This window comes from Epinephelus lanceolatus, chromosome 5, assembly GCF_041903045.1.
Source record: "Epinephelus lanceolatus isolate andai-2023 chromosome 5, ASM4190304v1, whole genome shotgun sequence".
Lineage (NCBI taxonomy): Eukaryota > Metazoa > Chordata > Actinopteri > Perciformes > Serranidae > Epinephelus > Epinephelus lanceolatus.
In genome coordinates, this window is record NC_135738.1 from 19254657 (window position 1) to 19280580 (window position 25924).

Genomic DNA, 25924 nt, shown 5'->3' on the forward strand with positions numbered 1-25924 from the left:
TTTGCATTGCGTTTAGTGTGAACACAACATTACACACGTGTGGGGCTGCTGTGAGTGGCCCCTGCCCTCCTGTCATTTTGCAAAAGTGGCCCCCGGGTGAAGAAAGTGGAGTATCCCTGCTGTGCAGAATGAACTTGTATTTCATTACATTAAAAGAAAGGGAAAAAATGAGAGCTGTTGTTATTCATAGGTTATTATGCGATGGTTTTATTGGTCTGGCCCACTTGAGATCAAATTGGGCTGTATGTGGCCCATGAACCATAGTGAGTTTGACACCCCTGTTGCTTTAGACATACAAAAAAAAAAAAAATCTTGTGCTTTTATTTCGAAGGTAAAATCCCCGTGCACTTCCGGTGTGGTCTGTGCTACCTGCGCGTGACTTGACGCAGGCAGCTCGTCTGTAGCTGCTGCTGGCTGCTGCAGGCGTGCTATTTGCGGCAGCGGAGAGACCTCTGCGAAATGCCTTTTGTATTCCCGGGTGTTTTTTTTTGGTTTAGTTTTGTGTTTCGCGAGGGTCAGCTCTCAGTGTTTGTAGCCATGCTCTGTGGTGGATTCAGCGGGCTGTCCTAGCTGACTGAGCCGCTCCAGCAGCGGTGGGTCCGGTGCAGTGCACAGCCGGGGATGAGGCCTACTTGTTAAAGCTCCCCCACCACCCCTCCATCGCGATGGCTGATGATCAACAACAACCTGGTCAGAAGCCTGCCTCGGGATTAGGCTCTCTTCCAGCGCTGGTGCCAGGACTCCAGGGGCCCGAGGCTAACGCGTTACAGTTCAAAATAAAGAATTCAATTTGGTAAGGATGGAAATGATCCTCGAGCAGCCACACTGTCCTTTTCGCTAGCCGTAGCCTCATAATTAGCGTATCTAGCTGTGGAGTGGCAGGGAGGCTGTGTGCTGCACAAAGCGGCTGGAAATAACACGAGTGCTCCCGAGCTAACCCACGATATTTCACGGAAATGCGATGACAGCGAGGAAAGCTGCACTGCCTGCTGCCTGTGTACGCGTTACTAAGACGCTAAGGTGCAGGTATTTACAGCAGGAGTAGCTCTAATCATTAGCATCGAGCCATAGGAGGCCATGTGATAGATGACACCACATCCACCGGTGGTGCTGATGCTCAGGATGACAGGTGTCAAAGCAGACAGCTACACACACACAGACAGCCTCACACTGATTTAATACAGCTAATAACAACACAATACACTCCTATCACAATGGGTTACATTTTAGTTTCTGCAGTGGCTTTGGAAATTATTAAAACCCAATTAGATTTCCCATAACCATGCAGTGCCTTGTGATTGACAAAACCTGACATTTTATTATCTACATCAGATGTTATATTATGCAGTGGCTTTGGAAAGAAACATTCACAAATTGGTACACTTTACAGATGTCATTTAAAAGGAACTAAATGTACTTGCACAATAACTCACAATGACTAAGGAAGAAAATTGTTTTTAAGGGTTTTTTCATGTTTAATACATGTCTAAAAATGAAATTGCTCATTTACTTAAGTCGTCAGAGTCTCTGCTGTGCATCCTTTGGTGCACCTGCTTTGATTACTATCCCTGAGATGCCTCTGGGGATGTGTCTGCAATCTAATTTTAGCTGTTATCAGCTAAATGATGCAGTATATTTACTGTCCAACGTATTATTCGTGTCTGAATTATGAATTTGAAATGTGTGAAATATGTACTGGCCTTTATTTGACAGTAAGAAAGGCACAGGTGTAGGCCTAAATAATAAAATCAATTACAACTTAACATTTAGCTGCTTAAATTTCAGGGTCTTGGCATTAGAGGTATTAATGTTATTTGGGTGGAACAGTTAGTCGTAATTTTATTGTAAATGCATTATGGACTACTGCAGGAGGCTCAGTATTTGTTGAAAGCGAAATGTTTGTCATAATGCCATTATAAATGAAACATTGTCATGCTGCACTGATGTCCTGGCCTATACATTGTCTTGTTTGATACAGATCGTTGCAAAAATCACACTTAAATTGTTTCTATATGGGTTTTTTTTAATGAAAATAAGAATAAAGATGTAAAAATGATCATTTCCTCTTATATTGCAAAATAATTACCATGCAATATCAGTCAAAAATAATCACAATAATATTTTTTTTTCCCCAAATCAATCATTTTTCCAATCTACATCTGTGCTTTTACATCAGTGTGGAGTAAAAAAAGGCCTATGGAGCAAAAAAAGATAGTTTCCATGTCATGGATGCCCCAGTGCGGTTTATTGCATTTTACAGATGCCATAATTTCAGTGGTGCAACACTACACCTCCCGATGGTGATGCAAAATGACAGTAATTCATAAGAGTCAAAGTCTTAATTTACTGCTCACTGTACAATGAGCTATTGAGTCTGTTGCACAGGGAGCAGTGAATGAGGACACAGCCTGGAGCTTGATTGGAGGATTTCTGTGGCAAATTCAAATGATTGGACATGATTTGAAAAGGGAAACATACCTGTGTGTGTGTGTGTGTGTGTGTGTGTGTGTGTGTGTTTAAGGTTCCTATAAAAGAGCTTTTCAGAACTAGTCGTCATGTCCAAGGAACTCTCTGTGGTCCTTCGTGATTGAACTGTGTCAAGGCAGAAATGTGGGCGAGGGTATGAAACCATTTCTGGGCTCTATCATTGTGATGTGGAAGAAGTATGGAACCACTAGGACTCTTCTTAGAGCTGGCCATCCAACTCAAGGCAACAAGAGTCATGGTCAGGGAGGTGACAAACAGCCCAGTGGCCTCAGGACACAGGTGCTTCATACATGTCATCACCATTTCTACAATAAAGCAGAGTGATGTTAGCATCATGCTGTGGAGGTGCCTCTCTGCGGAGGAATGAATGCAGCCAAACACAAGAAGGACCTTGAAGTAAAAATTCTCCAGAGTGCACACAAACACAGAGCTGTACGACAACAACCCAAAGCCGACAGCCAAGACACAGCTGCAGTGGATTTTGGGATATGTCTCTGAATGTCCTTGAGTGACCCAGCTGAAGCTTGGACTTGAGACCCAAAAAACATCTGTGGAGAGACCTGAAGATGACACATCACACACTCCCCTCTGAAGTGTAGAGAATCTACCAGGAAGAAGACTCGAAACTGTAATTTGTGCCAAAGCTGGTTCTGAATAAATGGACTGAATTCTGGTGCAAACGAGAAATTTAGGTTTTTAAATAAATTTGCAAAACGTACGAAACACGTTTTCGCTGTTTAATATTGTTTATTGTGTTCAGATTGATGGCCTAAAAGTGCATTAAATCCATTTTGAATTAAATCAGTAACACAATAAAGAGTTCAAAAGGCGAAGGAGTCTGAATACTTTACAAAGCCACTGCTTATAGTCATATCTGAGTTTATATAGAGAATAAAGATGAAACATTGTCATGATTTCACTCATTTTATGGCATGGTGATGCAGAACATTTCTAAAACACATCCAATTTTGTATCATGATTAAGGATATTTAAAAAGATACATTAAAAATACAGTGGTAGAAGAGAACTTCTAAATGTTAATACATTTCCTGTTTGATTGTTATCATCATTGTTATCATATTTAGCCTATTAGTTGAAAAGATAAGAAAATCCTGCATGTATCAATGTTATTTTAATCTAAATCATCTTTAATGTCATTTCTGTTTTTTGCTTTCTTTCTCATTGTAGCAAATCTGTACAATCAAAAGTGGACAGCATATTGGTGAGTATCCACAACACACAAGTCTTTGTTGTTTGTTACCTACAAGCTCCCCATCATCAGGAAGTCACATGTAACTGTTTATTGGTGGCTCATAGAAACAGGTGTGCAGTTCAGCTTTCGTTAGGAAAGAATATGATATGATAATGTATGTTTCATGCTTAGTTGTAGGATTGGGCAATACATCAACGTTATATCAATATTGCAATACGAGACCAGGTATCATTATAGATTTTGGATGTGGCAGTATGGCATTAGTGTTTTCCTGGCTTTAAATGTTGCATTACAGTTAAGTGATAGAATTTTATGAACCTACCAGACTGTTCTAGCTGTTCAGTTATTTACCCACTTAGTTATTAGGAGTGGGGGGAAAATTGTGAATTGCGATATTTTTGTGTGGCAATATTCTATCGTCACACAGTGCTAAGACTGTATTGCGTTTAATATATTGCATGTTAAACTGTAGGTAACCTACTTAAATATGTGGCTTTTCAGTTTACTAGATACATGTTGCTACAAAAACTGGTTGAAGTGAGATGAGCAGACTGAAAACTTATTAAATAGATAAAACAGAAGTTGACAATGTTTTGCTTTGGAGACATTAGTTGCAGCTGAAAACAGGTAATAAATCGCAATATATTTTATCACAATACTCAGCATATTGCAACACATTTTTAAATCGCAATAATATTGTATAGTGATTGATGTGTTGTTACAGTATTGTATCGTGGAGCCTCTGGTGATTCCCACCTCTGTTAGTCATTATATCCACATTACTCATGATTATTTATCAAAAATATTGCGATTGTTTTGTTTTTTTTTCCATAACGCCCAGTCCTACTTAGTTGTCCTTATTGATTGTAAATTACTCCACTGGAACCATGATGCTTAAATTTGCTCACCTAATATTTACATTACAGTGATGAATAAAAATAGTGAACGTAGTTTGATTATATTGGTTTGTAAATACACATAGATTGGTTTTAAGAACAACTTTTTTGGCATGTGTGTATGTGTAAAAGCTTTCTATTTATACACATTTTGTTCTGGATTAATCCGAAGTGGCCCACGCCTTGTATTCAACAACAAAGCCATGTCAGTGACATCAAAGCTACATGATAAAGCTTGTCCATGTTTTTTCTTACTAAGAGAAAATACAGGCCGTTAACTGTTCCTGTATCTGTCTGGTGTTTGACAGATTTCAGCAGGCAGGTTTGGCCCCTTTCTTTACAAGTCCTGATAAAACATGAACCTTTTACCACTTTAGATGGTTACACATTAACACAGTGGCACACAGCACGTCAGACTGCGGCAAATCAAAGACGTCCTTTACACCTGACAGTATATACCTGTGTTTCTAACATGGATTGTGTCTAAATAGTGTTGTGGGGTAAATATCAGGATCGTCATACGGTTTAATAATATGTGTATAGAATGTAAAGGTGAGGAGACAAAATAGTATGAACACTTAAAGTGATAATATTTTCTATTACCATATATTTAATATTATATCAAAATTTTCATATATGTAATGGTATAATATATTTTTGGGGAATTTTTATTGAAAAATTTTGTCTGTTTTTGGCTCATCTAATAAATTAAACAACTGACAATCAAAACACTAAATCACATTCATGGAAAAATCATGCAAAGCCAATAGCAATGGTGGACTAGTGCAACCAGGAAAAAAACATGCGGCATTTTCCTGCATATATGGATGAAATTGTAAAAAAGAGAATAATGTATTCATCTAAAAAGCATAGGGATAATTAAGAGATACAATATAATGTCCTTGGACACTGACATTCAAATGTGAGGTCTGTTTGTGTAGCTGTCATTTGAAAATGAACATACCACATGTATATTGGTGCCATATACAGGTGGTGCTTGCATTGTGTAGCCGTTGGATGGTTCCTACATCTGATACGTGTGATTGTGTAACTGAAAATGTAATTATGCAAATCAAATGTCTGAGGTTGCCTAGGTTACCGGTATATGTTTTGATGCCAGGTGTAAAGGTCATCTTAGGGAATCCAAGAAAACATTTAAGGGGATGAATGGTGCCAAAGATTGAAGCATCATGGTATAAGTGGAGAAGGACTAATTTGCTCCTTTGTCACTCGTAGCAATGGAGTGTAGTAAATAGCGTTTTCTCTCATTGCTCATTGGCTGACAGCTCTCACCTCATTCATTCAAGTATTGGTTCCCCTAGCAACAAAGAGACAAATAGAAAAGGGAAAGTGGTAAGATGAGTCCATTCTTAGAAACCAGTTGAAAAGCAGTCGGGTTTTGAATCAGTAGTAAGGAGGTTGTGTGTCACGGTCACACCTGTGTAGCGTTTTAAAGTCAGCACTAAATTCAAAACCAGATAGCCTAAATTTTCTGTGTGCATATATCTATTTGTCCAGTTGTGAAGAGCTAACAATAGGGCCTGAAATCAGATTTACAGTCTTTTGATCACCTTCTGTCTTCATTCTTTATTCCATATTACTCTCATGAAGACGCACAGGGATGAGTTAGGATTTTATCGATACTCCTTATCAGTTCGGTTCTTTAGCAATACTTTATTTGGTTCTTTTTCTTGTACCTCTTTTTGGTTTTCTCAAGCTTCCTCCCACAGTCCAAAGACATGCAGGTTAATTGGTGACTCTAAATTGTCTGTAGGTGTGAATGGTTGTCTGTCTCGATGTGTCAGCCCTGTGATAGTCTGGTGACCTGTCCAAGGTGTAGCCCGCCTCTCACCCAATGTCAGCTGGGATAGGCTCCAGCCCCCCTGTGACCCCCAAAAGGATAAGATGTTCCAGAAATTGAATGAATGAGAATTTATTTATGTATTGAATATAACTAAATGTTGTTTGTAGAGCAGCAAAAGTAATGTTTACAACAGCAAAGTCACTATCTAAGCTCAATAACCAGTCCCTCCAGGATGTTGTGATGTTGCAATCACAACAACTAACGCAATTGAATTGCTGTGAATTGCAATTTTGTACAATCACCACAGCTTTACCACAAATTTGACTAATTATAATGGAAAAACTCGTATTTCATTGTAGAGCTGCATGCAGCATATTAATTCCCTTGACGTCCTTGCCCCAATCTGTTTATCATGAGGCTACTGCTGCAGGAGTGAGAGCTCCATGCCTAAGATCTAGTCACACACACATTTAAAGGGATAACTTTGAGCATCAAGCGGCTAATCCAACATTTGTTAACAGGCTGAACACCAGAGTTGAGCTGTTTCAGTGTTGGTGTGAGTTTGTTGCGACTGTTTAATGGCTTGCTGTTGGTTGGCGCTGCTGGCGCTGCTGCTGTGTTAGCTCGTGCTAACCGTGCAGGGCACAGACAACAGGAGGAGAGCGGCTCATGGAGACGATCCCTCAGCACCGCGTTGGCAGCAACAGCTGATAGTCAGCAATCAGCTGCTGCTGCCCCCTATTGTTACAAATAGATACTAATTCTTTGGGACACACTGAATGCTCATAGTGATTGGCTCTGAATCCAAAACTGAATCACAACTATTTTTGCAATTTTCACTTGATCCCTCAACCTAAAAGAAGGCATTGTAACATTGGATATTTTTTTCCAAAAGCTGTAGGGAAATCAGGCATTTCAGGCTCCAACAATTGCAAAAAAACCCCTGCAAAATCCTGGAGGGACTGAACAATATCTCAGTGGAAACCAATCTTAAGAGAGGGAGGAGGGGCTGGTTTCTCTTATCCAACAGCTAATTTAATGTTTAATGATACCTGGCAAACTAAGCTAAGCAGTTAGACGACATACAGATGGCTTTTGTTTTAGCCGAGCTAGCACCCTGTTCTTGTGTAAAACATAGTGACAGTTGATGAGACAGACAGAACAGATTGTAATATTGCTTTACTACATGTTTGTGCTGGTTAAACAGGTGTACTGATGAAGTATTTATTGTCGCTAAGGCTTTATTAAGGCCCGAACATACTCGGGCGGAATGTACGCGGAACGGACTCCGCGAGGAATGTCCGCAGTCATTCGGGCTTCCATAGTCGAGTGCACTTCCGCGTTGTAGTTTCCTGTAAAAATGTTCGTGAAAAATCCCTGCGATGTGAAAAATACATGCCGAGCAGTCACTGGTGCGCGGAGTGGAGTCCGCGCGGTCGTAAAATCTGAGCTTTGTGCGCACAGGGCTTGCGGACGTCCGCTTTGAGTCCGCACGGACCTCCGTGGAGTCCGTTCCGCCCGAGTATGTTCGGGCCTTTACACTTACAGTAACAAGTGTAGTTGGAGGAGCTGAGCCCAGACACAGAGAGCAGAGGAGAGGCTGCAGCCAAGGCCGTAACTACCATTGAGGACACTGAGGTCATGACCTCTGTATTTTTTCCCGACCTAAATGAATGAATAAAATGAAAATAAAAATAAACCATTTCATTTGTGCGGTGAAAGTACATGGGAGGACCGATGGAAGGTGATTGAGTGACTCTCTCTTCTCTATAATAACAATTATTTAAAAAAGAAATTTCTGGTACTCTTGTTTGATCGATGCAGCTTTCATACAGCTTTGCACACACATTATTCTTAGATAGATTACTCACAAATGCAGGGTCGCACAGAAATGCCACACATATCATATGAAAGTGCAGGACCAGAGCTTTCCGAGGATACCACACACACCATTGTGCTGTCATCCCAACACGCTATAAATACAGATCAATTGTCTACAAAATAAAAACCTGACGAATTTCTTTACAATCCATTATACAGATCTTGTTATCAGTCACTTCATATAGTGAGGAATATCATATCTTACCATGTCTTAGGCTTGCGTGTGTTTCTCCCTGTCTATCCACACTTGTAGTCCGGCTTTCAAGATGCAAATATCTCCATATTGTCCAGTTGACACTCCATCAAACTTTGTATGACAAGACCAATGCACTTCACCTTTGCGCACCCAGACAACTGTAGCCTAATTATGCATGCGTGACAGGGCCGTAGTCACCATATACATTGAGGGGGACATGTGTCCCCCCCCCCCAAAATGTGCCCAAAATGTCCCCCCAATATATAACTGAAACTGAAAAACAACAACAAAAAACTTTCAGGTCAGGCCAAAGAGCAGCACAGAGCACAGAGAAGTAAGTCAAGATCATGTCGACAAGAAAACATCCAGAATTTTTTTTTTACTGCAAAGTGGCAAATATTATCTTGGAGGAGATCATTGCACTTGGTTGACTATTTTTCTATGACCTTAGATATAAATATTGCATGTTTATTTCAGATAAAACACATTTTTGACTTGTGAATGAGTCAATGGAATTTCTTGCAATAATGAAAAAATACTGGCAAACATGTCCGCCTGGCACAAACCACATGTTTTGGACAGCTGTGAAGTGACAGAATGTGACAGCATCATGGTTCTTATATTGCCAGATTCCAGAGAGTCTCCCCTCTTCATATATGGCAGAATATGTCAACTTCCAACTTGCTATGGTGAGATACATGTAAAAATGTAAGAATTTAGTAACACGGATTTGTTTTTTTCATTGATATAAAAATTAATATAACTGACAACTGACAGATGAAGAGAAGTACTTCCTGCTAAAGAATAAGTGGTTCAAACATAATTATAAATACCCACAAACAAAGTTTGGTGAAAGGCAATTACGCTATAGTATGAAGTGGGAAGAGAAACATGATAAGATGGGATTAATCTAATATGATGTGTGTAGTTCTTTATAGATGTAGCCTCTTAATTTGGCTGTCAAAGTACACCAGATTGAAGGCTTTTGATATATAATTGACAAAAATTTTTGACCCCCCCCACGTACACCACGACTAAATGACCTCGGTATTTCAAAAATCCTGCGTACGGCCCTGGCTGCAGCCTGGTGATAAATTACACCAAAATGTTAAAAGGTGCCAATAATTTAGCACCAATGCCTGTTTAATACCAGGTTTTAGTACCCATCCCTGAGCTTACATTTAGATTTTGCTTGGGGGGAAAAGTTTTTTACTTTGTTTTATATAAGTAATCTTTTTCTCTTTTGTGATGATTTTATTTTTACAGCAAGATGTTGAGAAGTTTACAGACATCGAAAAACTCTACCTCTACCTTAAGTTGCCTTCTGGTCCCAGCAGTGGCAATGATAAAAGGTGAGTCACAGACACACACACACACACACTCACTTTACGCAAGTTTTCCACTTTGCTCTTTGGCCTTTTTTTGTCTCACACACACATGGCTGCTTTGTCGTGGCTCTCATTACATTATTGGCACTGTTGTCTCATTGCTTGTCAAAAGTTCAAGTCACTATCCACTGGCTACTTCGCAGACACAGTTCAGGCTGCTAGCTCCCAAAAATGAAATTGAGTTTTACGTTTTTGACATTTTTGGGGGGTTGTTCGTCACTGGTGAGTTTTTTTTAATGCAAAATTCTCATTTGTTTTTCAGCTGTTTGATTGATTATCATTATGAAGCAAACCACTGACCTATTTAGATTTTTGCTATACCTAGCTGTCTGTGTTTCATTTGTTTCCCCATATCTATTCATCACCCCAACCCCCCAATTCTGCCCATTTGGACTGAGAATGAGAGGGGGTCCTCCACTCCTGGATTATGGTATTAAAGTTTCTGTATTAACAAGAAATGATGCATACAAATCGAGGACACTGCCTCACCAGATTTATTTTTCCTCTGTGCCACTTTCAGTGATCAGAGTTCCATGTCGTCAAGCCGTACTCAACAGATGTATGCTTTCAACTGGATACGGAATCACCTAGAAGAGCACCCAGAGACTTCCCTCCCAAAGCAAGAGGTGTATGATGAATACAAGTGAGTGTGTGACCTCGCTGTGTGGTCGGGGAGGTGAAGGGTGACAGAAAAGGGGACAGTATGTATTTTACTTTAAATCTCATGGAGGATTCTCTTCTCTTGCAGGAGCTATTGTGACAATCTCGGCTACAATCCACTGAGTGCAGCAGACTTTGGGAAGATCATGAAGAATGTCTTTCCTAACATGAAGGCACGTCGACTGGGCATGAGGGGCAAATCCAAATATCCTTTACCTCCGACGAACCTGTCTTCCTCCTATGCTTTTATCTGTCTGTGCTTTGCTAAATCCTGCCTTTATATTCCTCAAATTGTGAGCAAGTTAACAAGACATGTAGTGTTGGCGTTCAGACAAGGCGGATCATGGGTTTTTTATGCTAGCAGTGAGTGACTGTGTTAAAGGAATAGTTTGGATTTTCTGAAGTGGGGTTGTTTGAGGTACTTGGTCATGGTCAGTGTATTACCCACAGTAGATGACGGTGGGCACGCTTAGTTTATTGGGGACAGGGAAACGGAGATCTGTGTGGGTTAGGGTTAGATCATTTGGTCCACGAGCTTCGTCTCGATGATAACCGTTTCCAGGCATATTTTAGGATGACTAAGGGGCAGTTTGACAACCTACTGTCTATCGTCGGGCCGTATAGTTCTGTGCATCCAGCAACGGCTTCCACCAGTTTCTCCTCCATTGTTTACCAGCTGTAAACTTGTTGACGTGACCACCATAGAAGGCCCGCCTCTCAAATCATCCTTTCGAACAATGGGAAAAAAAGATGACGAATACAGAGATAATGTAGGGTGCTTTTCTGCTCTGAGTTGAAGTTTTTTCAACTTCAGTAGTTCGGCAAATACAAATGCAAAAACCACAAGCAAAAAGCTTTCGCGACATAAAGCTGAAAAGATGTTGTTTTGGCTTTGAGGTGTTCTTAAAATTTACAATTTCTGTCAGATTTTCTGAGAAGATAACTTTTTGCATGGGCCTAAAAGAGGGGAAAGGGATTGCATAGATACAAACCATGAATTTGGCCCCCCCAATGTAAAACCACCATATACAAACCACCATATTATATACATTACCATGTCCAGGGTCATTACGTGTCAGACACCTTAACTCCTTCTCACATACTGTTATAGCGGGCTAAGGAAGAAAGCTTTTGTTCACATGCCGTCCTTACCCAACCTGGATCTGCAGAAATCTGGTGATGGGGTAAGTTACACTGCAAGAAAAAATACTTTAAACCATCCAGGTAAATATCTAGTTACACTTTTAAAATGCTCTGTTGCTCATCCACCTGCTGCTGTCTTCTGTAGTGTGAGCTGATGGAGCCGACGGGCCAGTCCCCGAGCGCTGAAGATGAAATGAGATCTGCAGCCTGTGGACTGGTGTGTGAGTGGGCCCAAAAGGTCCTGAGTCGTCAGTTTGACAACGTGGAGGACCTGGCCCGCTTCTTGCTCAATAGCCACTACATTGGTACTAAGTCCATGGCTGCACTCACTGTTATGACCGGAACACCCACAGGTGAGGATGTCCGCTGATCTGCTGGTGTGGTCATTTCACTGTAGTCTGTGTGTGTTTGTGAAGTTTAGTTTGTGCTGTGTGCATCATAGCTGACAGCATCATATTGAAGTGTTAGAAAGGCACTTTAAAAATAGGATTATGATTTGTTTACTTATGTGATTTTGTGCCTCAGCGGCACCCTTAGGGTTTAAAAGTGTTTTCCTCATGTGATCCTGCACGTGTCCCCCAAAACAGTGTAAGCACACAGTAGTCAGCTGTCCATGGTGCTGAAAATGTAACTAGGTTAATTCAGCCGTCTATAAACGATGTCTTATATTAACCACTCTCATGATGTCATTTTAGCCAAAAAAAAGGATTATGAACATAAACCTAGAATATGGTTAAAAAGGAAGTGCGACATGATTTTCGTTAATTTCAGGGCACTTGCATCGCATCTGCTTCCACAGGTCTGTGCCTTGCCGTCTGTGCACTCTTTAGATTTAAAGGTGTTTCAAAATGAATGATGAATTCAAGGACAATGTATTATCATACTGAGCTCATCATGAAAAGGTAGCCTCAACAGTCAGATCTGGGCCTGAAGAAGAAGAGCAGATCATGTTGTCTTTTGTCAACACTTGGGAATTCTCTATCACTGGAAAATAATAAGTACCTGGCTAAAATGACATACTCCCACTAAACAAAGGAAGCTAAAAGATGAAACCCATCTTGTGTTGCATGTTCAGAGCAGGGGTGTCAAACTCATTTTAATTCATGGGCCACATCCAGCCCACTTTTATCCCAAGTGAGCTGGACCAGTAAAACATTGCATAATTACCTATAAATAACAACACCTCCAAATTTTTCTCTTCTTTTAGAGTAAATTCAAAGTACATTCTGAAAATATTCATCCATTTACGAAACAGATGATGAACAGCCTGAGATGTCTTGGGGAAAAATAAGTGCAATTTCAACGATGTGTCTCAGTTTTTCCACATTGAGTCAGTCTGCTACTCCCTGTCATTACATGTGCATTTTTCCATGCATTTCCACCCCTGTGTGGTAACGCTGGCATCACCACACCAAACTAAAGTGGAAGCTATTGAGGAAGCAGTTTAAGATGTTCCCTGCTTTACAAAGCATTTTTAAATCAATTGGCTGTGCCTCCGCAATACGGTTTCAAATATTATTTTAAGATAGACATCTGATACAGATTCTTTTGGACTGAAGCTGCTGTGACATTTTTTTGCACCATATTTAATATTGTTAAATATGACAGCATTAAGTAGTCATTGTTTTGTTGGTGATCACTGTCACTTATCCTTCACAAGTACATCAATAATAGGTGTGCAAAGTCATCCAGTGGACTAGATTAGACCCTTTGGCTTGCAGGCCCTGTGTTTGACACCCCTGGGTTAGCGTTTTCAATTTAAACCTTTTTGCTAGTTTGAAATACATGATGATACTGTGATACATTTTTTCCTTACTTACATGTGACACTGCAGGCCCAGAAACATTGAAACCATCACTGTTGGCAGCGCTTGGTTTGCTCTCACCAACACAGTATCCTTGCTAATTACAATTCTTGGGTGTTCAATTCAATACAATTCTTGACAGGAATGAAGACGCCAACTCCAGCCTCCGCATTTGTGCCAACAGCTGAGACAAACTCTTTCCAGCCCCAGGTGAAGACCCTGCCCTCTCCCTCTGTTGATGCAAAGCAGCAATTGCAGCGTAAGATCCAGAAGAAGCAGCAGGAGCAGAAGCTCCACTCACCCCTGCCCAGCGAGACCCAAGTCAAGAGAACGGAGGCCAGTACCCCTGGCCCTACCATCCCCTGTGGCAGCCCTGCTCTGCTGTCCCCTCAGCCCACCATAGGCATCGTGGTAGCAGCTGTCCCCAGCCCAGTCACGGTATGTAGCTGAATTTTTCCCACTAACTATGCTCAGAGATGTTATTGACGAATGTGCCTAAATTTAATGGTATATTCTCACTTTTCTCCTCCCAGGTACAGAGAGGCAGGCAGTTGATGACCTCACCCAGCCCTGTTGGGACAACAGAGGGAAAAGTGTTGCCTGTAAACTTCCAAGTAGTCACTCAGTCTCTTAAACAGTCCCCCAAAACTCCCCAGAACATCTCAGCTAGTCCTGTGGGTGACCGGCTGGCACGACACGGTACGCGGTACGCACAAATTCTGCCCAAACCCTCTGCCACCAGTGCCATCACACTGCGCTCACCCCCCACCCTGCTCATCACCAACAGCCCCATAAAAACTGTGATGCCAACTCCCCACGTCAGCTCAGTCAACGTGGTGAAGATGACGGCCATTGCTCTGGCTCCCAGCAGCAGCAGCACAACCGTGCGTCCTGCCTCAGCGGGTGTGAATACCATAGCAGCTTCGGACGACTCCCAGCAGTCACAAGGTGGGAGCTCGGCTGCCCCTCAGTCTCCTGCAATCAGACCCAGTGCCCCTGTCTCCACCCCAGTCCTCTCCACTGACACCAAAGTGGTGTCTGAAGCTGGAAATGACAATAACTCCACCCATGGCACAGAGAAAACTGCTGCTGGGGCCAAAGAGGAGAGAATGGCTAAGTTCAGGGCTGCCAGTGAGCCAAGCTTCCTGATAAAGTGCTCTCCCGGACCAGACAAAGGGGGAAGGATAAAAAGTGACCCCACATCCCCTCCCATCTCGGTAGCTGTGGCTGGGACTCAGGACAGCAATAACAGTAACTGCCATGACAGTACTTTGTACTTGACTGTTGATAATCAGAACTCGAATAGCAACACGTCATCCAATGGCTCCTCCGCTGTTACCACAACATCGAAGGATCCCTGCCTAGATGCCAAGAGCCCCAGGAAGCGCACAGGCCCAGGCGGAGAGTCCCATGTGATTCCTGTAAAGAGGGTGTTTATCTCCCAGCAGCCACTAGCTGTAGTTGACAATCCCAAACCTGGAGTCAGTGCTGCATTAAAGAGGATCCCCAGACCGGGAACCCCTGCCAGACCAGAGAGTGCCCCCTGCAAAGTGACTGTGAAACACACCTCCATAGGGCCCACACAGATTCTTGCACTCTCTGACTCGCCCATCACACACACTGAGGGCTCCCAGACTGTTGTCAAACCCCAGGCGTTGGTGGTGAAACGTGAAGACCATTCTCTCAGCACTGACACCAGCACCGGAGCAGCTGGAAACAACACGTCGGATCAGGCGTTGCTTCGGCAGATCACCGGGGACCCTCATGCCATACCAGCCAACTCAGGAGCACACGAAGCCTCTGTGATGAGTGACTTAAAGAGCACAATATGGGAGGAGGGACAGCTTGACGAACTTCGGAAGCAGGCGTTTGCGCAGCAGATACCAGCAGAACACAAACAAGCCCCTACTGACCAGCTTTCCATTATAGCTCAACCCTCCGAGGCCTCGGGCCAGCTCACCCTCCCGCAGGAGATGGTGGACTTTGCAGGTTCTCAACCCAACATGGACTACTTTCCGTTCAACGATGATGACATGACCCAGGACAGCATTGTGGAGGAGCTAGTCCAAATGGAGGAGCAGATGAAGCTGAAGGGTCTCTTTAGTAGCTGTGTCGATGTGTCTTTACAAGGCCAGTCAGCCAGCAGTCAAGGCTCTATCCTAAATGCTCACCAGGCCGGCACTACCTTCTTCCACTCTGCCCACAGCAGCACCACTCCTGTCCAGACTCCCACTCCAACACCCACACCAACTCCGACTCCCACCCCCACCTCTGAAATGACGCTTGGGCACAGCCTAACAAGAGAGAGTCCCTGCTCCCGCTTGGCTCCCATCACACCTGTGGATGGAGCCATGGGTCGCCACACCCCCATCAGCACGCCACTGTCCAACTGCAGCAGCAGCGTCCCCCCAAGCCCAGTGGAGTGCAGGAACCCTTTTGCGTTCACTCCTATTAACTCAAGCATCACAGGTTATCACGACGCCAGTATTGTCTCCAGCAGCCCTGTGAAGCCAATGCAGAGGCCAATGGCAACACACCCTGACAAGGCCAAACTGGAGTGGATCAACAACCGCTACAACAGCAACTCTGCGGGTCCGTTGCCCAGCCATAGCATTGGCATCCTGCCCAGCTACCAAGACCTGGTAGATGACCAGTTTCGTAAGCCACATGCTTTTGCAATTCCTGGCCAGTCATTTCAGGCTCAGTCGAGACAGGATGCTGCTCACTTTGGCCGTTTGACGCCCATTTCACCGGTGCAGCAACAGCAGCAGCAGCAACAGCAACAACAACAACAACAGCAGCAGCAGCAGCAGCAGTTGGTAACTACTCCTACTAAACAGGAGAGTTTTGCTGTGCCAGCACCGTTAGACAACAAGGCATCCACCTCATCTGCATCCAGTACTTTCCGTTGCCGCAGTGTCAGTCCTGCAGTGCGCCAGAGAAACTTCAGTGGCAACACGGGCCCTCTAACCACCACCACCAATTCAACCACCACCACCACCTCCACCCGAACCGTGGTTTCACCCTTTAACTCCCCCATCACCTCCGAGGTGCTCAACATCCTGTCCAACAGCCAGACAGTCGGCTCTGTCCACAGCATGGTTCAGCGTAGCCAGTCTGTGCCCCTGAACATCATGATGCAGAGTGAGATGCTGCCTGTGCAGGGTCAGAGTAACACCGCCAAAATCACCAACGTTCTTCTCAGCAAGATGGAGGCTGACGGGGATGATTCTGTCCGTGGCCTGGGTATTAACAACCTCCCCTCTAACTACACGGCTCGCATGAACCTCACACAGATCCTGGAGACCACTCCTGGCTTCGCTGGGGGAACAGCTCACCAGACTCAGCTGCCTGTTAGCTCCAGCCCTGCTGCCTTTGAGCTCCAGCAGCATGGCTACCTCACCACCAGCAGTGGCGAACAGGTGAGTTTCCCCACTGGGGACAGCCAAGCACAAGCAGGTCCTGGTGAGCAAGACCAGCAACAGCAGCAGCAGCAGCTCCAGGAGAATCCTGTGCAGACACAACCACAGCTCCTCCTCCAGAGCACACAGCAGCAGGAGACAGAGGACGAGCAACAGCAGCTGGATTTCAACAACACTGTCAAGGACTTGTTGGGGGACGATGGCCTCAACCCCAGTTCCCAGTTAGTGGGTCAGGTAGCTTCGGAGCTCAACGCTGTGGCGTCTGACTTCTCAAACGACATCAGACTGACCTCAGATCTGTCCAGTAGCATCACTGACCTTAACACGTTGGACACCAACCTGCTGTTTGACCCTAATCAGCAGCAGGAACAATATGAAGACTCAACACTGGAAGAACTGAAGAACGACCCGCTTTTTCAGCAGATATGCAGTGATACTGTGAACTCTGGCTTTGACTGGCTAGAAAGCAAAGACCAGCCTACTACAGTAGAGATGCTGGGCTAATGTTATCTTTTACTCTGTATGATTTCTGTTTTCTGTTGTTTGTTTGGTGCGTATGTAGTTTATCTGTTTTTAAACTATAGTTTGTCGGGATTTGTCTGGACTTTGCCATTCGTTCTGTTAAAAGTGCCAGGCTTACCAGAAAATCTCTCCTACTGACATTTAGTTACTTCTCTCCTTTTTCATCCGTCACACTCGTCGGTTTCAGTACTTAACCACTTCTCTCCCTCATCTGGAATTAGAGATGTAAGCATTTCAAGTAAAAAAAGTGTGAGTACGTGGTGGCAGCATGCACTTACAGAGAGCAGGTTTGTATGGTATGAACATTAAGACAAACATAATCTTCCATGTTATAACCAATCAATAATGCAATATTTGTATTTAACGAACACATAATGAAAGAAGGAGATGGGTAGGAAATTTGGCACAAAAGACCAAAAAAAAAAAGTATGCTGTTGTGTACTATTTTCAGTGTGTGCAGTTCAAGTTCAACCAAATGGAGACAATATTGGGATTGTAGTATATGCACATAATAGTTGTAGTACATTTGCCTGCCATATCTGAATATTAAAAAGGGTAGCATCTTGTGCTGCCAGGTGCTGAATTTATGACATAATCTTTATACTTTATCATATACCAAAATCAGTGGAACGCTGATTCACATCTGAGCATTGTCCAAGAGTGAAATTTTCTTAAAGCCTATACTTCTTGTACTGTTTAATATCTTATAAAGGGAGTAGATGAATCAGTAGGGAGAAGATGGGAATTCAGGCCACTTTGTGGACTATACACGGAAAGGAATCAACAACTGGCTGCCTTATTCCCAAAGTCCAAGGCCTTATGCCATCTGTAGAGAGACTGTATATAGTATAATGTTAAGAATCTTCAGAACCATCCAGAGCTTCATCATATCAAGGCAGCTGTTACTCTGATATTTTCAGTACTCTTTCTTATTGTTTTTGTTTTGCAGTGTTACAATATAGATGCGTATTGTATAGGCTAACGACTACACTGTGTGTGCCCTTATCAGTAATGGATTTAGAGGAATTTGATATGCTGTCCATAAACCATGGCAGGCACACTTTCAGTCATGAGATTCTTTTCTTTTTTTGTTTTGGCATGCTATACTCCCAGCTTGGATAAGAATATCAATGGTATGGAGAAGGCTTAGTTACATAGAAAGCTAGAGGCTGACATTTATGTTTTGACGTCATCTTGGGATCAAGAGGAAACAAAATTATGTTTGTGGAGAATCCAGCCTTATTTCCATACCAAAGATGATCTGTTTGAATAACGCAAGAGATTATTACATATAGAAACACTCCTAGTAAACATTAACAACAACAACAACAACAACAACAACGAGAAACGGGCAGCCTCGGAGATATAAAAGAGTTTTATTGCATTTGAGGAAAAATGGTTAAGTTGCGTAAATCTTATGTACAGTATGTAAATTTGTGAAATGGTCACTGTCCTATGTTTTATAGGTAACCATGGACCTGAAAGCATGTTGAAACCATCACTGCTAGCCAGGTAGGCTATGTGATACAGTAGGATGCTTGCTTGAGTTTTTGGCTATTGTCAATGTTGTATAAGTCATGTTTAAGCTCCATCTGTAAATAGGATAGATACATAGAGATTTGATGTATCAAGACACTATATTATGGCCATTATTCTAGCTAAGTATGTGCCATTTAAAAGAAAAAAAAAGCTTAACAGATCTATAGTCGGCAAGATACTGTATGTTGTGTGTTACATTTCTGGCTCAATGTGTCGTAAAAGTAATGCTGTCTGGTCTCGCTTGCTGATTTTATTTTACTTTTTTTCTATTCAAAGATAATAGGTCTCTGCAGTTGCAGAAGTGATGTGTGCTTTGAGCAGGATCAATAGCATGGTATATTGAGATTAAAAAAAAAAAAGTTGTGATACTGTTAGCTGGTTGCAAACATCTCTGTGACAGACATTGTGCTCAAAGCCTTTCAGCAGACACTGGAAAAAAAAAATTACTCATGTTTCAACAAACTTTGGAGGTTCACATTATTGCACTAAATTTTTATGACATGGCTTTGCCACATCTTTATGGACAAATGTAATGATGGATGCCCACAAAAAAAAGACAAAAAATATTTTTTATGACAAGATGAGTAGGGAAATTAACTGTCAGAAAATGACTAATTGTCTTGTAGCAAAATGTGCATTAATCTCAGTGAGATACACATTTCTTACTCATTCTCATACATGAGAATATAAAGCATTGAGGGAAAAAAAAGTTCAACAACCTTTTAAAACCTACATGCTCATTATGTTGATAAATGATTGTACGCACGCATGTGTGATGACTTCTGTTGTACTTTGTATTCTTGGTAACCACTGTCTTCTGTGATTTGGGCAGGTTCTGTTAACCAGACTGGCAGTGCTAGTTTCATGAGTTACATTACTTTTGTTGTGTGCTGTTTACTAAGTTAATGTTGTTCTATATGTTCTGTTGATGACTGTTTTATGTTGATTTTACATATTCCTATTTTGCAAGATGCATTTGTGAAGAAATTTAACATTTTCTTGTAACCTTTTCTTTAACAAAAAGGCACTGATATTTGAATTTGAATGAAGGAAATGCACCTCTTTATGAGTACAGGAGCTCCATCAAGCAGTGACTCTGATTCTTTACCTTTGACTGACCCAGAACCAACTCTGTTTGACTATCTTGTCCATTTCTACCAGTAGAAAAAAAAAACCCTCCTCTGTGGTGTTGTCTGGTGTACTGCTTAATGTACAGTAGCTTGTTAATATTGCAAACGCGTTGTTTCTTTTTTCAATGGAAAGTACTCACTGGTGAGATTTTTAAAGTGGTTTTAAAAGCCAATAAACCTTTTTTAAAGAATGTTCACGTGTTTGTACTTGCTGATGATTTTGTATTTTATTGCAGTAAATAAAAACATGATTCAAAGCATGAGCAAAAGTCACCTTACAGAACTTAGTGTCATTGGGTACGTTTACATGCACACTAATATTCCACTATTATTCTGAATATGACAGTAACCTAAATTTCATGTGAAACAGCACATTCTCTCATTTTTATATATTCAGAATGTAGCATTTTCCGATTAAGACGTGATATGCCATTATTATGCAGTTTTTAATAGCATTCTTTGGACAATATACAGCACATTTGGAATATACATTTTGACTGGGGTTTTTACCGCAGTTTGTGACACACGGCTTCTTGCCTGTTTATAGTCAGCTCTGTGCATTATCATGGGCATGTTGTACCCAACAGTTTGCAAGGCTGGTGTAGAGCAGCATGCCTAAAAGAAAACCCCACATTTCTGGTAGCAAGGAGAAACACACCTACTTTAAACATTATGAAAGACCGAGGCTGTGTTCGCACGGTCCAACAAGTCTGCCATGATGTTAAACTCTGAAAAAAGTCCTATTTTGATACAAAGAATTAAGATAAGTGGCCCAGCCATTCCACTTACATGTATTTTGACATGATAAACGACATCTTAGGGCATATTAATCATGCATTGTTGCATGTAAATGGGAATATAAATTGAATATTCCTTTTCATTAGACATGTTAATAGCCTGTAGAAATGTTGTCTTCTTCAGAATAGTGGCAAAAACAGGAATATTTTGTTCAGAAAAAATTCTGCTGACAAGCATTTTGAGTCGAGCCACATAGTGAGGAGGTGGTTAAGCCTCCCAAGGAGTCCAGTCTGGCATAAAGCTGGATATTTTGTGCATGTAAATGTATGTTTACAAGCACAACATATTCTGGTTTTTGCCCTTACGCCAATAAGAAAACAGCATTCCTACCAAACTGTTTGCATGGCTAATGAAAATGAATATTCCACTGATATTCCTGTTTACATTCAGCTGTGCATACTCTGATTGTGCTCTAACATGTCGTTTATCACGTCAAATTATGAAAAGTGGAACAGTTGGAGCCACTTGTACCATTTTGCTTCTTTGTATCAAAATAATTTGCAAAGTTTTCCACTGTTCAACTGTTTGAGCACAGCCTCCCTTTTTCATTCCTTCAGCAACCTTGATGAAAAGGCCAGCAATGCAATATTTGCACATATCCAAGAATCTGTTGATATCCAAGTCTTTCATCATGTTTAAAAGTAAGTATGGTGAGCTAGTTTGTATACAGCATATCCATGACACCCACAGAACTGACTATAAACAGGCAAGATGCCATGTTTCACAAACTGCGTTAAAATTTAGAATTTTTATTTATCTATTTATTTGTTTAACCTTTATATAACCAGCAAGTCCCACTGAAATTGAAAATCTCTCTTACTAGAGAGACCTGACCAAGGTAGCAGCCAATCAAAACACATTTAAGATGCAACAGATAAAACATATAATACAAAAATACATAATAAATCAACAACTATTCAAACATAGCGGCCTCTCGAGAAAAACAAGCACATGTCTCATTGTCATCACATTCTGTATGATGCCTTTAAATTCATCAGTGGATATAAGTGTTTCTGCTTATATCCACTGATGAATTTAAGTGCGTTGTATGTGTGTCTGAAGAATGCTCCTAAAACCTGAATAATACCAACATATCCCATGTCTTAATCAGAAGATATTACATTTGGAATAAGGCCTAATTTGGAATATCTCTGTACACTATCCTGTTTACATGTCCTGTATCAAATTCAAAATATTGTCATAATTGAAAAAATAGCAGAATATTAGTGTGCATGTAAACACACCCATTGTGTTTATAATAGTCATAATTAATAGTGGAATTGGTTGATTTGTTATATGAACAGTTCTGATATTAGATGTCATTTAGAGAATTGTTATGATGTCACCAGGTAATGACAGGATTTTAGAAGATAAAAATACAGGAAGTGCTACCAAAAAATATATTGCAGGACACAAATGAGTAAGTAGAGTTTATTTAGTAAAGCTCCTTTAACAGAGGAAGTTTACAAAGTACTTAACAGGAATCAAATTGTTAAAAAATAAGACCATAAAACGGTAAGAGGGAACAAACAATAAATCATGAGCAACAACACATGAAAAACACACAAAATAACAAACATTACATAAGTTTTGAAACATGAAAGCATTTGATTGGACAGTCTCTAGGTCACAACATGAAGGTATTGATTTTTCCAAACATGCTAATATTGCTGTTTATTTGCTTTTTGGTCAAACACCACACATTTTTAATATTTTAGCAGTCCAGTCTATTCAAACCTTTCCATCACCCTTTTGGCATAAGGTCAGAGGTCATCAGCTCTTTGAATGACCTCCTGGGTCACTGGGGGGTGGCCTCTCCTAGAGACAGGCTGCAGCCAATCAGAGTCCAGTTCGTTGGTCCTCTGCTCTACTTTCCCAGGGCCTCATGATATTCATAACATGCTAATGACCTTAACCCTATTGATCATGGCCAAACAGCCTAACCTTTAGCCATGTGGAGCCCAGCAGTAACCTCCACCTACGGACCACAACATTTGGCAACGTGAGTCGACAGATTTCACAAACAATGCAGCATCACGTCTCTGTTTGTATACAACATGTCAATAACCAGAGAGTGTAAATTTATAGATAAAGCAGGGCAGCAATACAAAACTCCTGTTTTGTTTATTTTAGGCACCCAGATCTTGCCATTTTTTCCACAATTAAAATAATTGGTGAAGGTTTTGTGAGGAAGAAGACATTTTTTGGGACCACAGAAACAAAATATCACCTTTTTTCATCTATGCCAACTGATGCCTGTTTTAACTGTTGTCTGAACACAATAACACGCTCAATGTCAGTGACCTACTTAATAATCCATGAACAACAACACAAGAAAAAGTCATATAAATACATAACATTAGATGCATGTTTCTTCTGGATTATAGAATCATTAATAAAATAATATGAAAATCCAAAGTAAACACATCACAGAATGCTATTATCCTGACCATTGGTTTTAAACCTTGAATTATAATTATAAGGCTTTGGATGATTAAATCAATAGTTAGCTGTAATCAATACATAATTACACTCTGCTGTCCTCATTTGATTGGATATTGAAGTGAGGAGGTGCATGTTTATGGCACTAATCCCTTAAAATCGTTACACAGTGATTCACAGATATGGCTGAGTGTAAGAGTAAGAGTTGTGTAATATCTTTTGGAAGGCACAACACATTTCCCTGTCTGAATGTGACGACTACATCTACCTGTGCCAGCGGAGCGGTGTTGTGCTGATACAGCATGGCCGATCTCACAGCTGGAGCCCATTGTATTGCTATTGAATGAGGGCTGGGAGACGGGAGGGTCATTGTCAAAAGGCACGGTCGCCAGATCAATATCTGAATTCATTAGGCCGCTGACTTGCAGCCATCAATATATCCTCATAATTACCAAGTTTTTTGGTGGAGGCAGATGCTGTTCAGGGTGACCTTATTACCAGTGGCCCTTTGGCAACTGATAATTCACTGTGTTCATCTTATTTTGTTGTCCTTAATATCTGATACACAGAAAAGAAGATCTCACAGGGTTCAGTTGCTGCATAGAAAATCTGTATAGGTGATTACTGATCAGTTTGTAGTTTGAAATTGACTGTATGCAGGGGTGTCGTCTATGGAGCTGACTGGGTTTGACATAAATGCATTTAAACAACATAGGTCAAGTCAATTTTATCTACAAAGCCCAAAAGAGCAAATTTGTCTCAGAGGGATTTACAAACAAAATAACACACCTCCTCCCTCATCCGTAGATCTAGACCCTCCACTTAGAGCAGGAAACACTCTACTAGAAATATGTATAACAGGAAAAAAAAGGGGGAAACCTCACAAACACAGGATGAATCCCTCTTTCAGAAAATACAGACATGCAATAAATGTCTATTATACAAAGTACACAGGAAAAGCAGTGGTGAAACAACAAAGAGCAAACAAATGACAATAGTATAAGGAAATAAGGTGGAAATACATGAAAAATATGGATCAGAGAAGACGTCAGGCAACTTTAAGGTGCAGTTAAGCTGTGCCAAGAAGATCTGAAAAGATAGTTCAGCTGCATTTATTCAGAAAGTTTCATTTAGATCAAAATATGTTCTATAAAAGAAACCATTATGGATTACATGCACATCATAACAACATAAGTCGTTCATACGAAGCAGTTAATGCTTATACACTGAGATGTGTTAAAATATTAGTAAGAAATAGGACAAATCACACGACTAACTCAGTCATAGGGACATGGCTTGGGAAACTCAAGTCCCGTATGAACCCTGGTACAAAGTGCAGACTGGTAGCTGGAGAGGTGTCATCACACCTCCTGGGTACTGCTGAGATGCTCTTGAGCAAGGCACCTAACCCCTAACTGCTCCCTTGCTCTGACATCTCTCCACTAATGCATGTCTTATAGATCCTGTGTGTGCAGGTGTGTATGTTTTGGGCCTTTGTGTGTAATAATGAATAACAACAACAGAATGTAAACATTGAATTTCCCCAGTGAGGGATTCATGAAGTGCTTTTTTCTAAAATTTAAAGGATACCAGAGGTAGAAACTATAGATGCATAAAAGTGCATTTTCAAAGAGTTCCCCGTCTCTGAGTACTTGTCAAAGTCCCTGGTCATTTGCAAGAAAACTGTTAAGAATGGGCGGTCATGGTGACAGTGATAGCGTTTGAGGATTCAGACTGTGGTGTCAGTTCTATTGGAGTCAATGGGGCAAGCACTGCAAATCACACTTTAAGCCATCATATCTTTATTATTTCAAGTTTGACTGAGAAGTCTATCCACCAGATTAAAAATCACACATTACATGATGTTGACTGATGTTTTTCATCCACATATGCGTGTTTGCTTTCCTTGTTATTGGTCTCAAAACACATCATGGCTCTGTCCAGCAGAAGCTGAGATGCAGCTGCCATGATCTGTTTGGACACCAATAACGAGGAAAGCAAATATTTGTTTAAAAAATGTCAGTCAACATCACGTAATGTGTGGTTTTTAATCTGGTTGAAGGATTTTTTAGTCAAAGTTGAAACAATAAAGATATGATGGATTGTAGTGTGATTTGTCGTGCCCACCCCACTGACTCCAGTAGAACTGACACCATAGTCTGGCTCCTTGAACGCTGTCACTGTCACTATGACCGTTCCTTCTGTTATATTTACCCTGGTCATTTGTAATTATTATTATTTAAATGTGAAGATAGATCCACATTATTAGCCACCACAGACTCTGTCATACATAGGCTACAGTATGACCCTCCTGGAGGTCTTTGCTGCCAGTTTGAGCTCCAGGTAAGGATCAAACAGGGAAGAATCACCATCTTTTATCATTACATCATCCTGTAGGCGCAATAAATTCAATTTCCCACTTCCTGTTTAGTGACAGTTCCTCCTGGAGGCCCCTGGGGGCCCTAGACCTCACTTTGAGACACACTTGCTTCTGGCCTGACCTGTGCTGTGTGCGCATGCGTGAGAGGGCGGGGGATGGGGGGCCGGCACCCCTGTAGAGCGGTTGGTCCTCCGCTGCGGCCAGAAGTAATTTGGGGGA

General features: G+C 41.4%; 1 protein-coding gene across 2 annotated transcripts; it reads left to right on the plus strand.

Moving 5' to 3' along the window:
* The first annotated feature begins 403 nt into the window (after nucleotides 1-403).
* On the plus strand, nucleotides 404-19099 carry rfx7b (regulatory factor X7b). 2 transcript variants are annotated; one of them, XM_078167829.1, is made up of 10 exons: nucleotides 422-793; nucleotides 3676-3709; nucleotides 9744-9828; nucleotides 10256-10295; nucleotides 10386-10508; nucleotides 10614-10730; nucleotides 11625-11709; nucleotides 11814-12021; nucleotides 13615-13910; nucleotides 14006-19099. In XM_078167829.1, the coding sequence occupies exons 1-10, from the start codon at nucleotides 666-668 to the stop codon at nucleotides 17396-17398; spliced, it is 4509 nt and encodes a 1502-aa protein (XP_078023955.1). In that variant the 5' UTR covers nucleotides 422-665; the 3' UTR covers nucleotides 17399-19099. The 2 variants fall into 2 exon arrangements, with proteins under 2 accessions (XP_033490862.2, XP_078023955.1); XM_033634971.2 differs by lacking the exon at nucleotides 10256-10295 and having other exon boundaries at nucleotides 404-793; nucleotides 9744-9829.
* The last annotated feature ends 6825 nt before the right edge of the window (nucleotides 19100-25924 follow it).

Bases quoted from the DNA above. Each gene is read 5' to 3' on its own strand.
- rfx7b (XM_078167829.1), top strand. From the start codon at position 666: ATGGCTGATGATCAACAACAACCTGGTCAGAAGCCTGCCTCGGGATTA. The intron at 10,296-10,385 runs GTATTAAAGTTT...TGCCACTTTCAG, and splicing joins TCCTCCACTCCTGGATTATG to TGATCAGAGTTCCATGTCGT. The intron at 11,710-11,813 runs GTAAGTTACACT...TGTCTTCTGTAG, and splicing joins TGCAGAAATCTGGTGATGGG to TGTGAGCTGATGGAGCCGAC.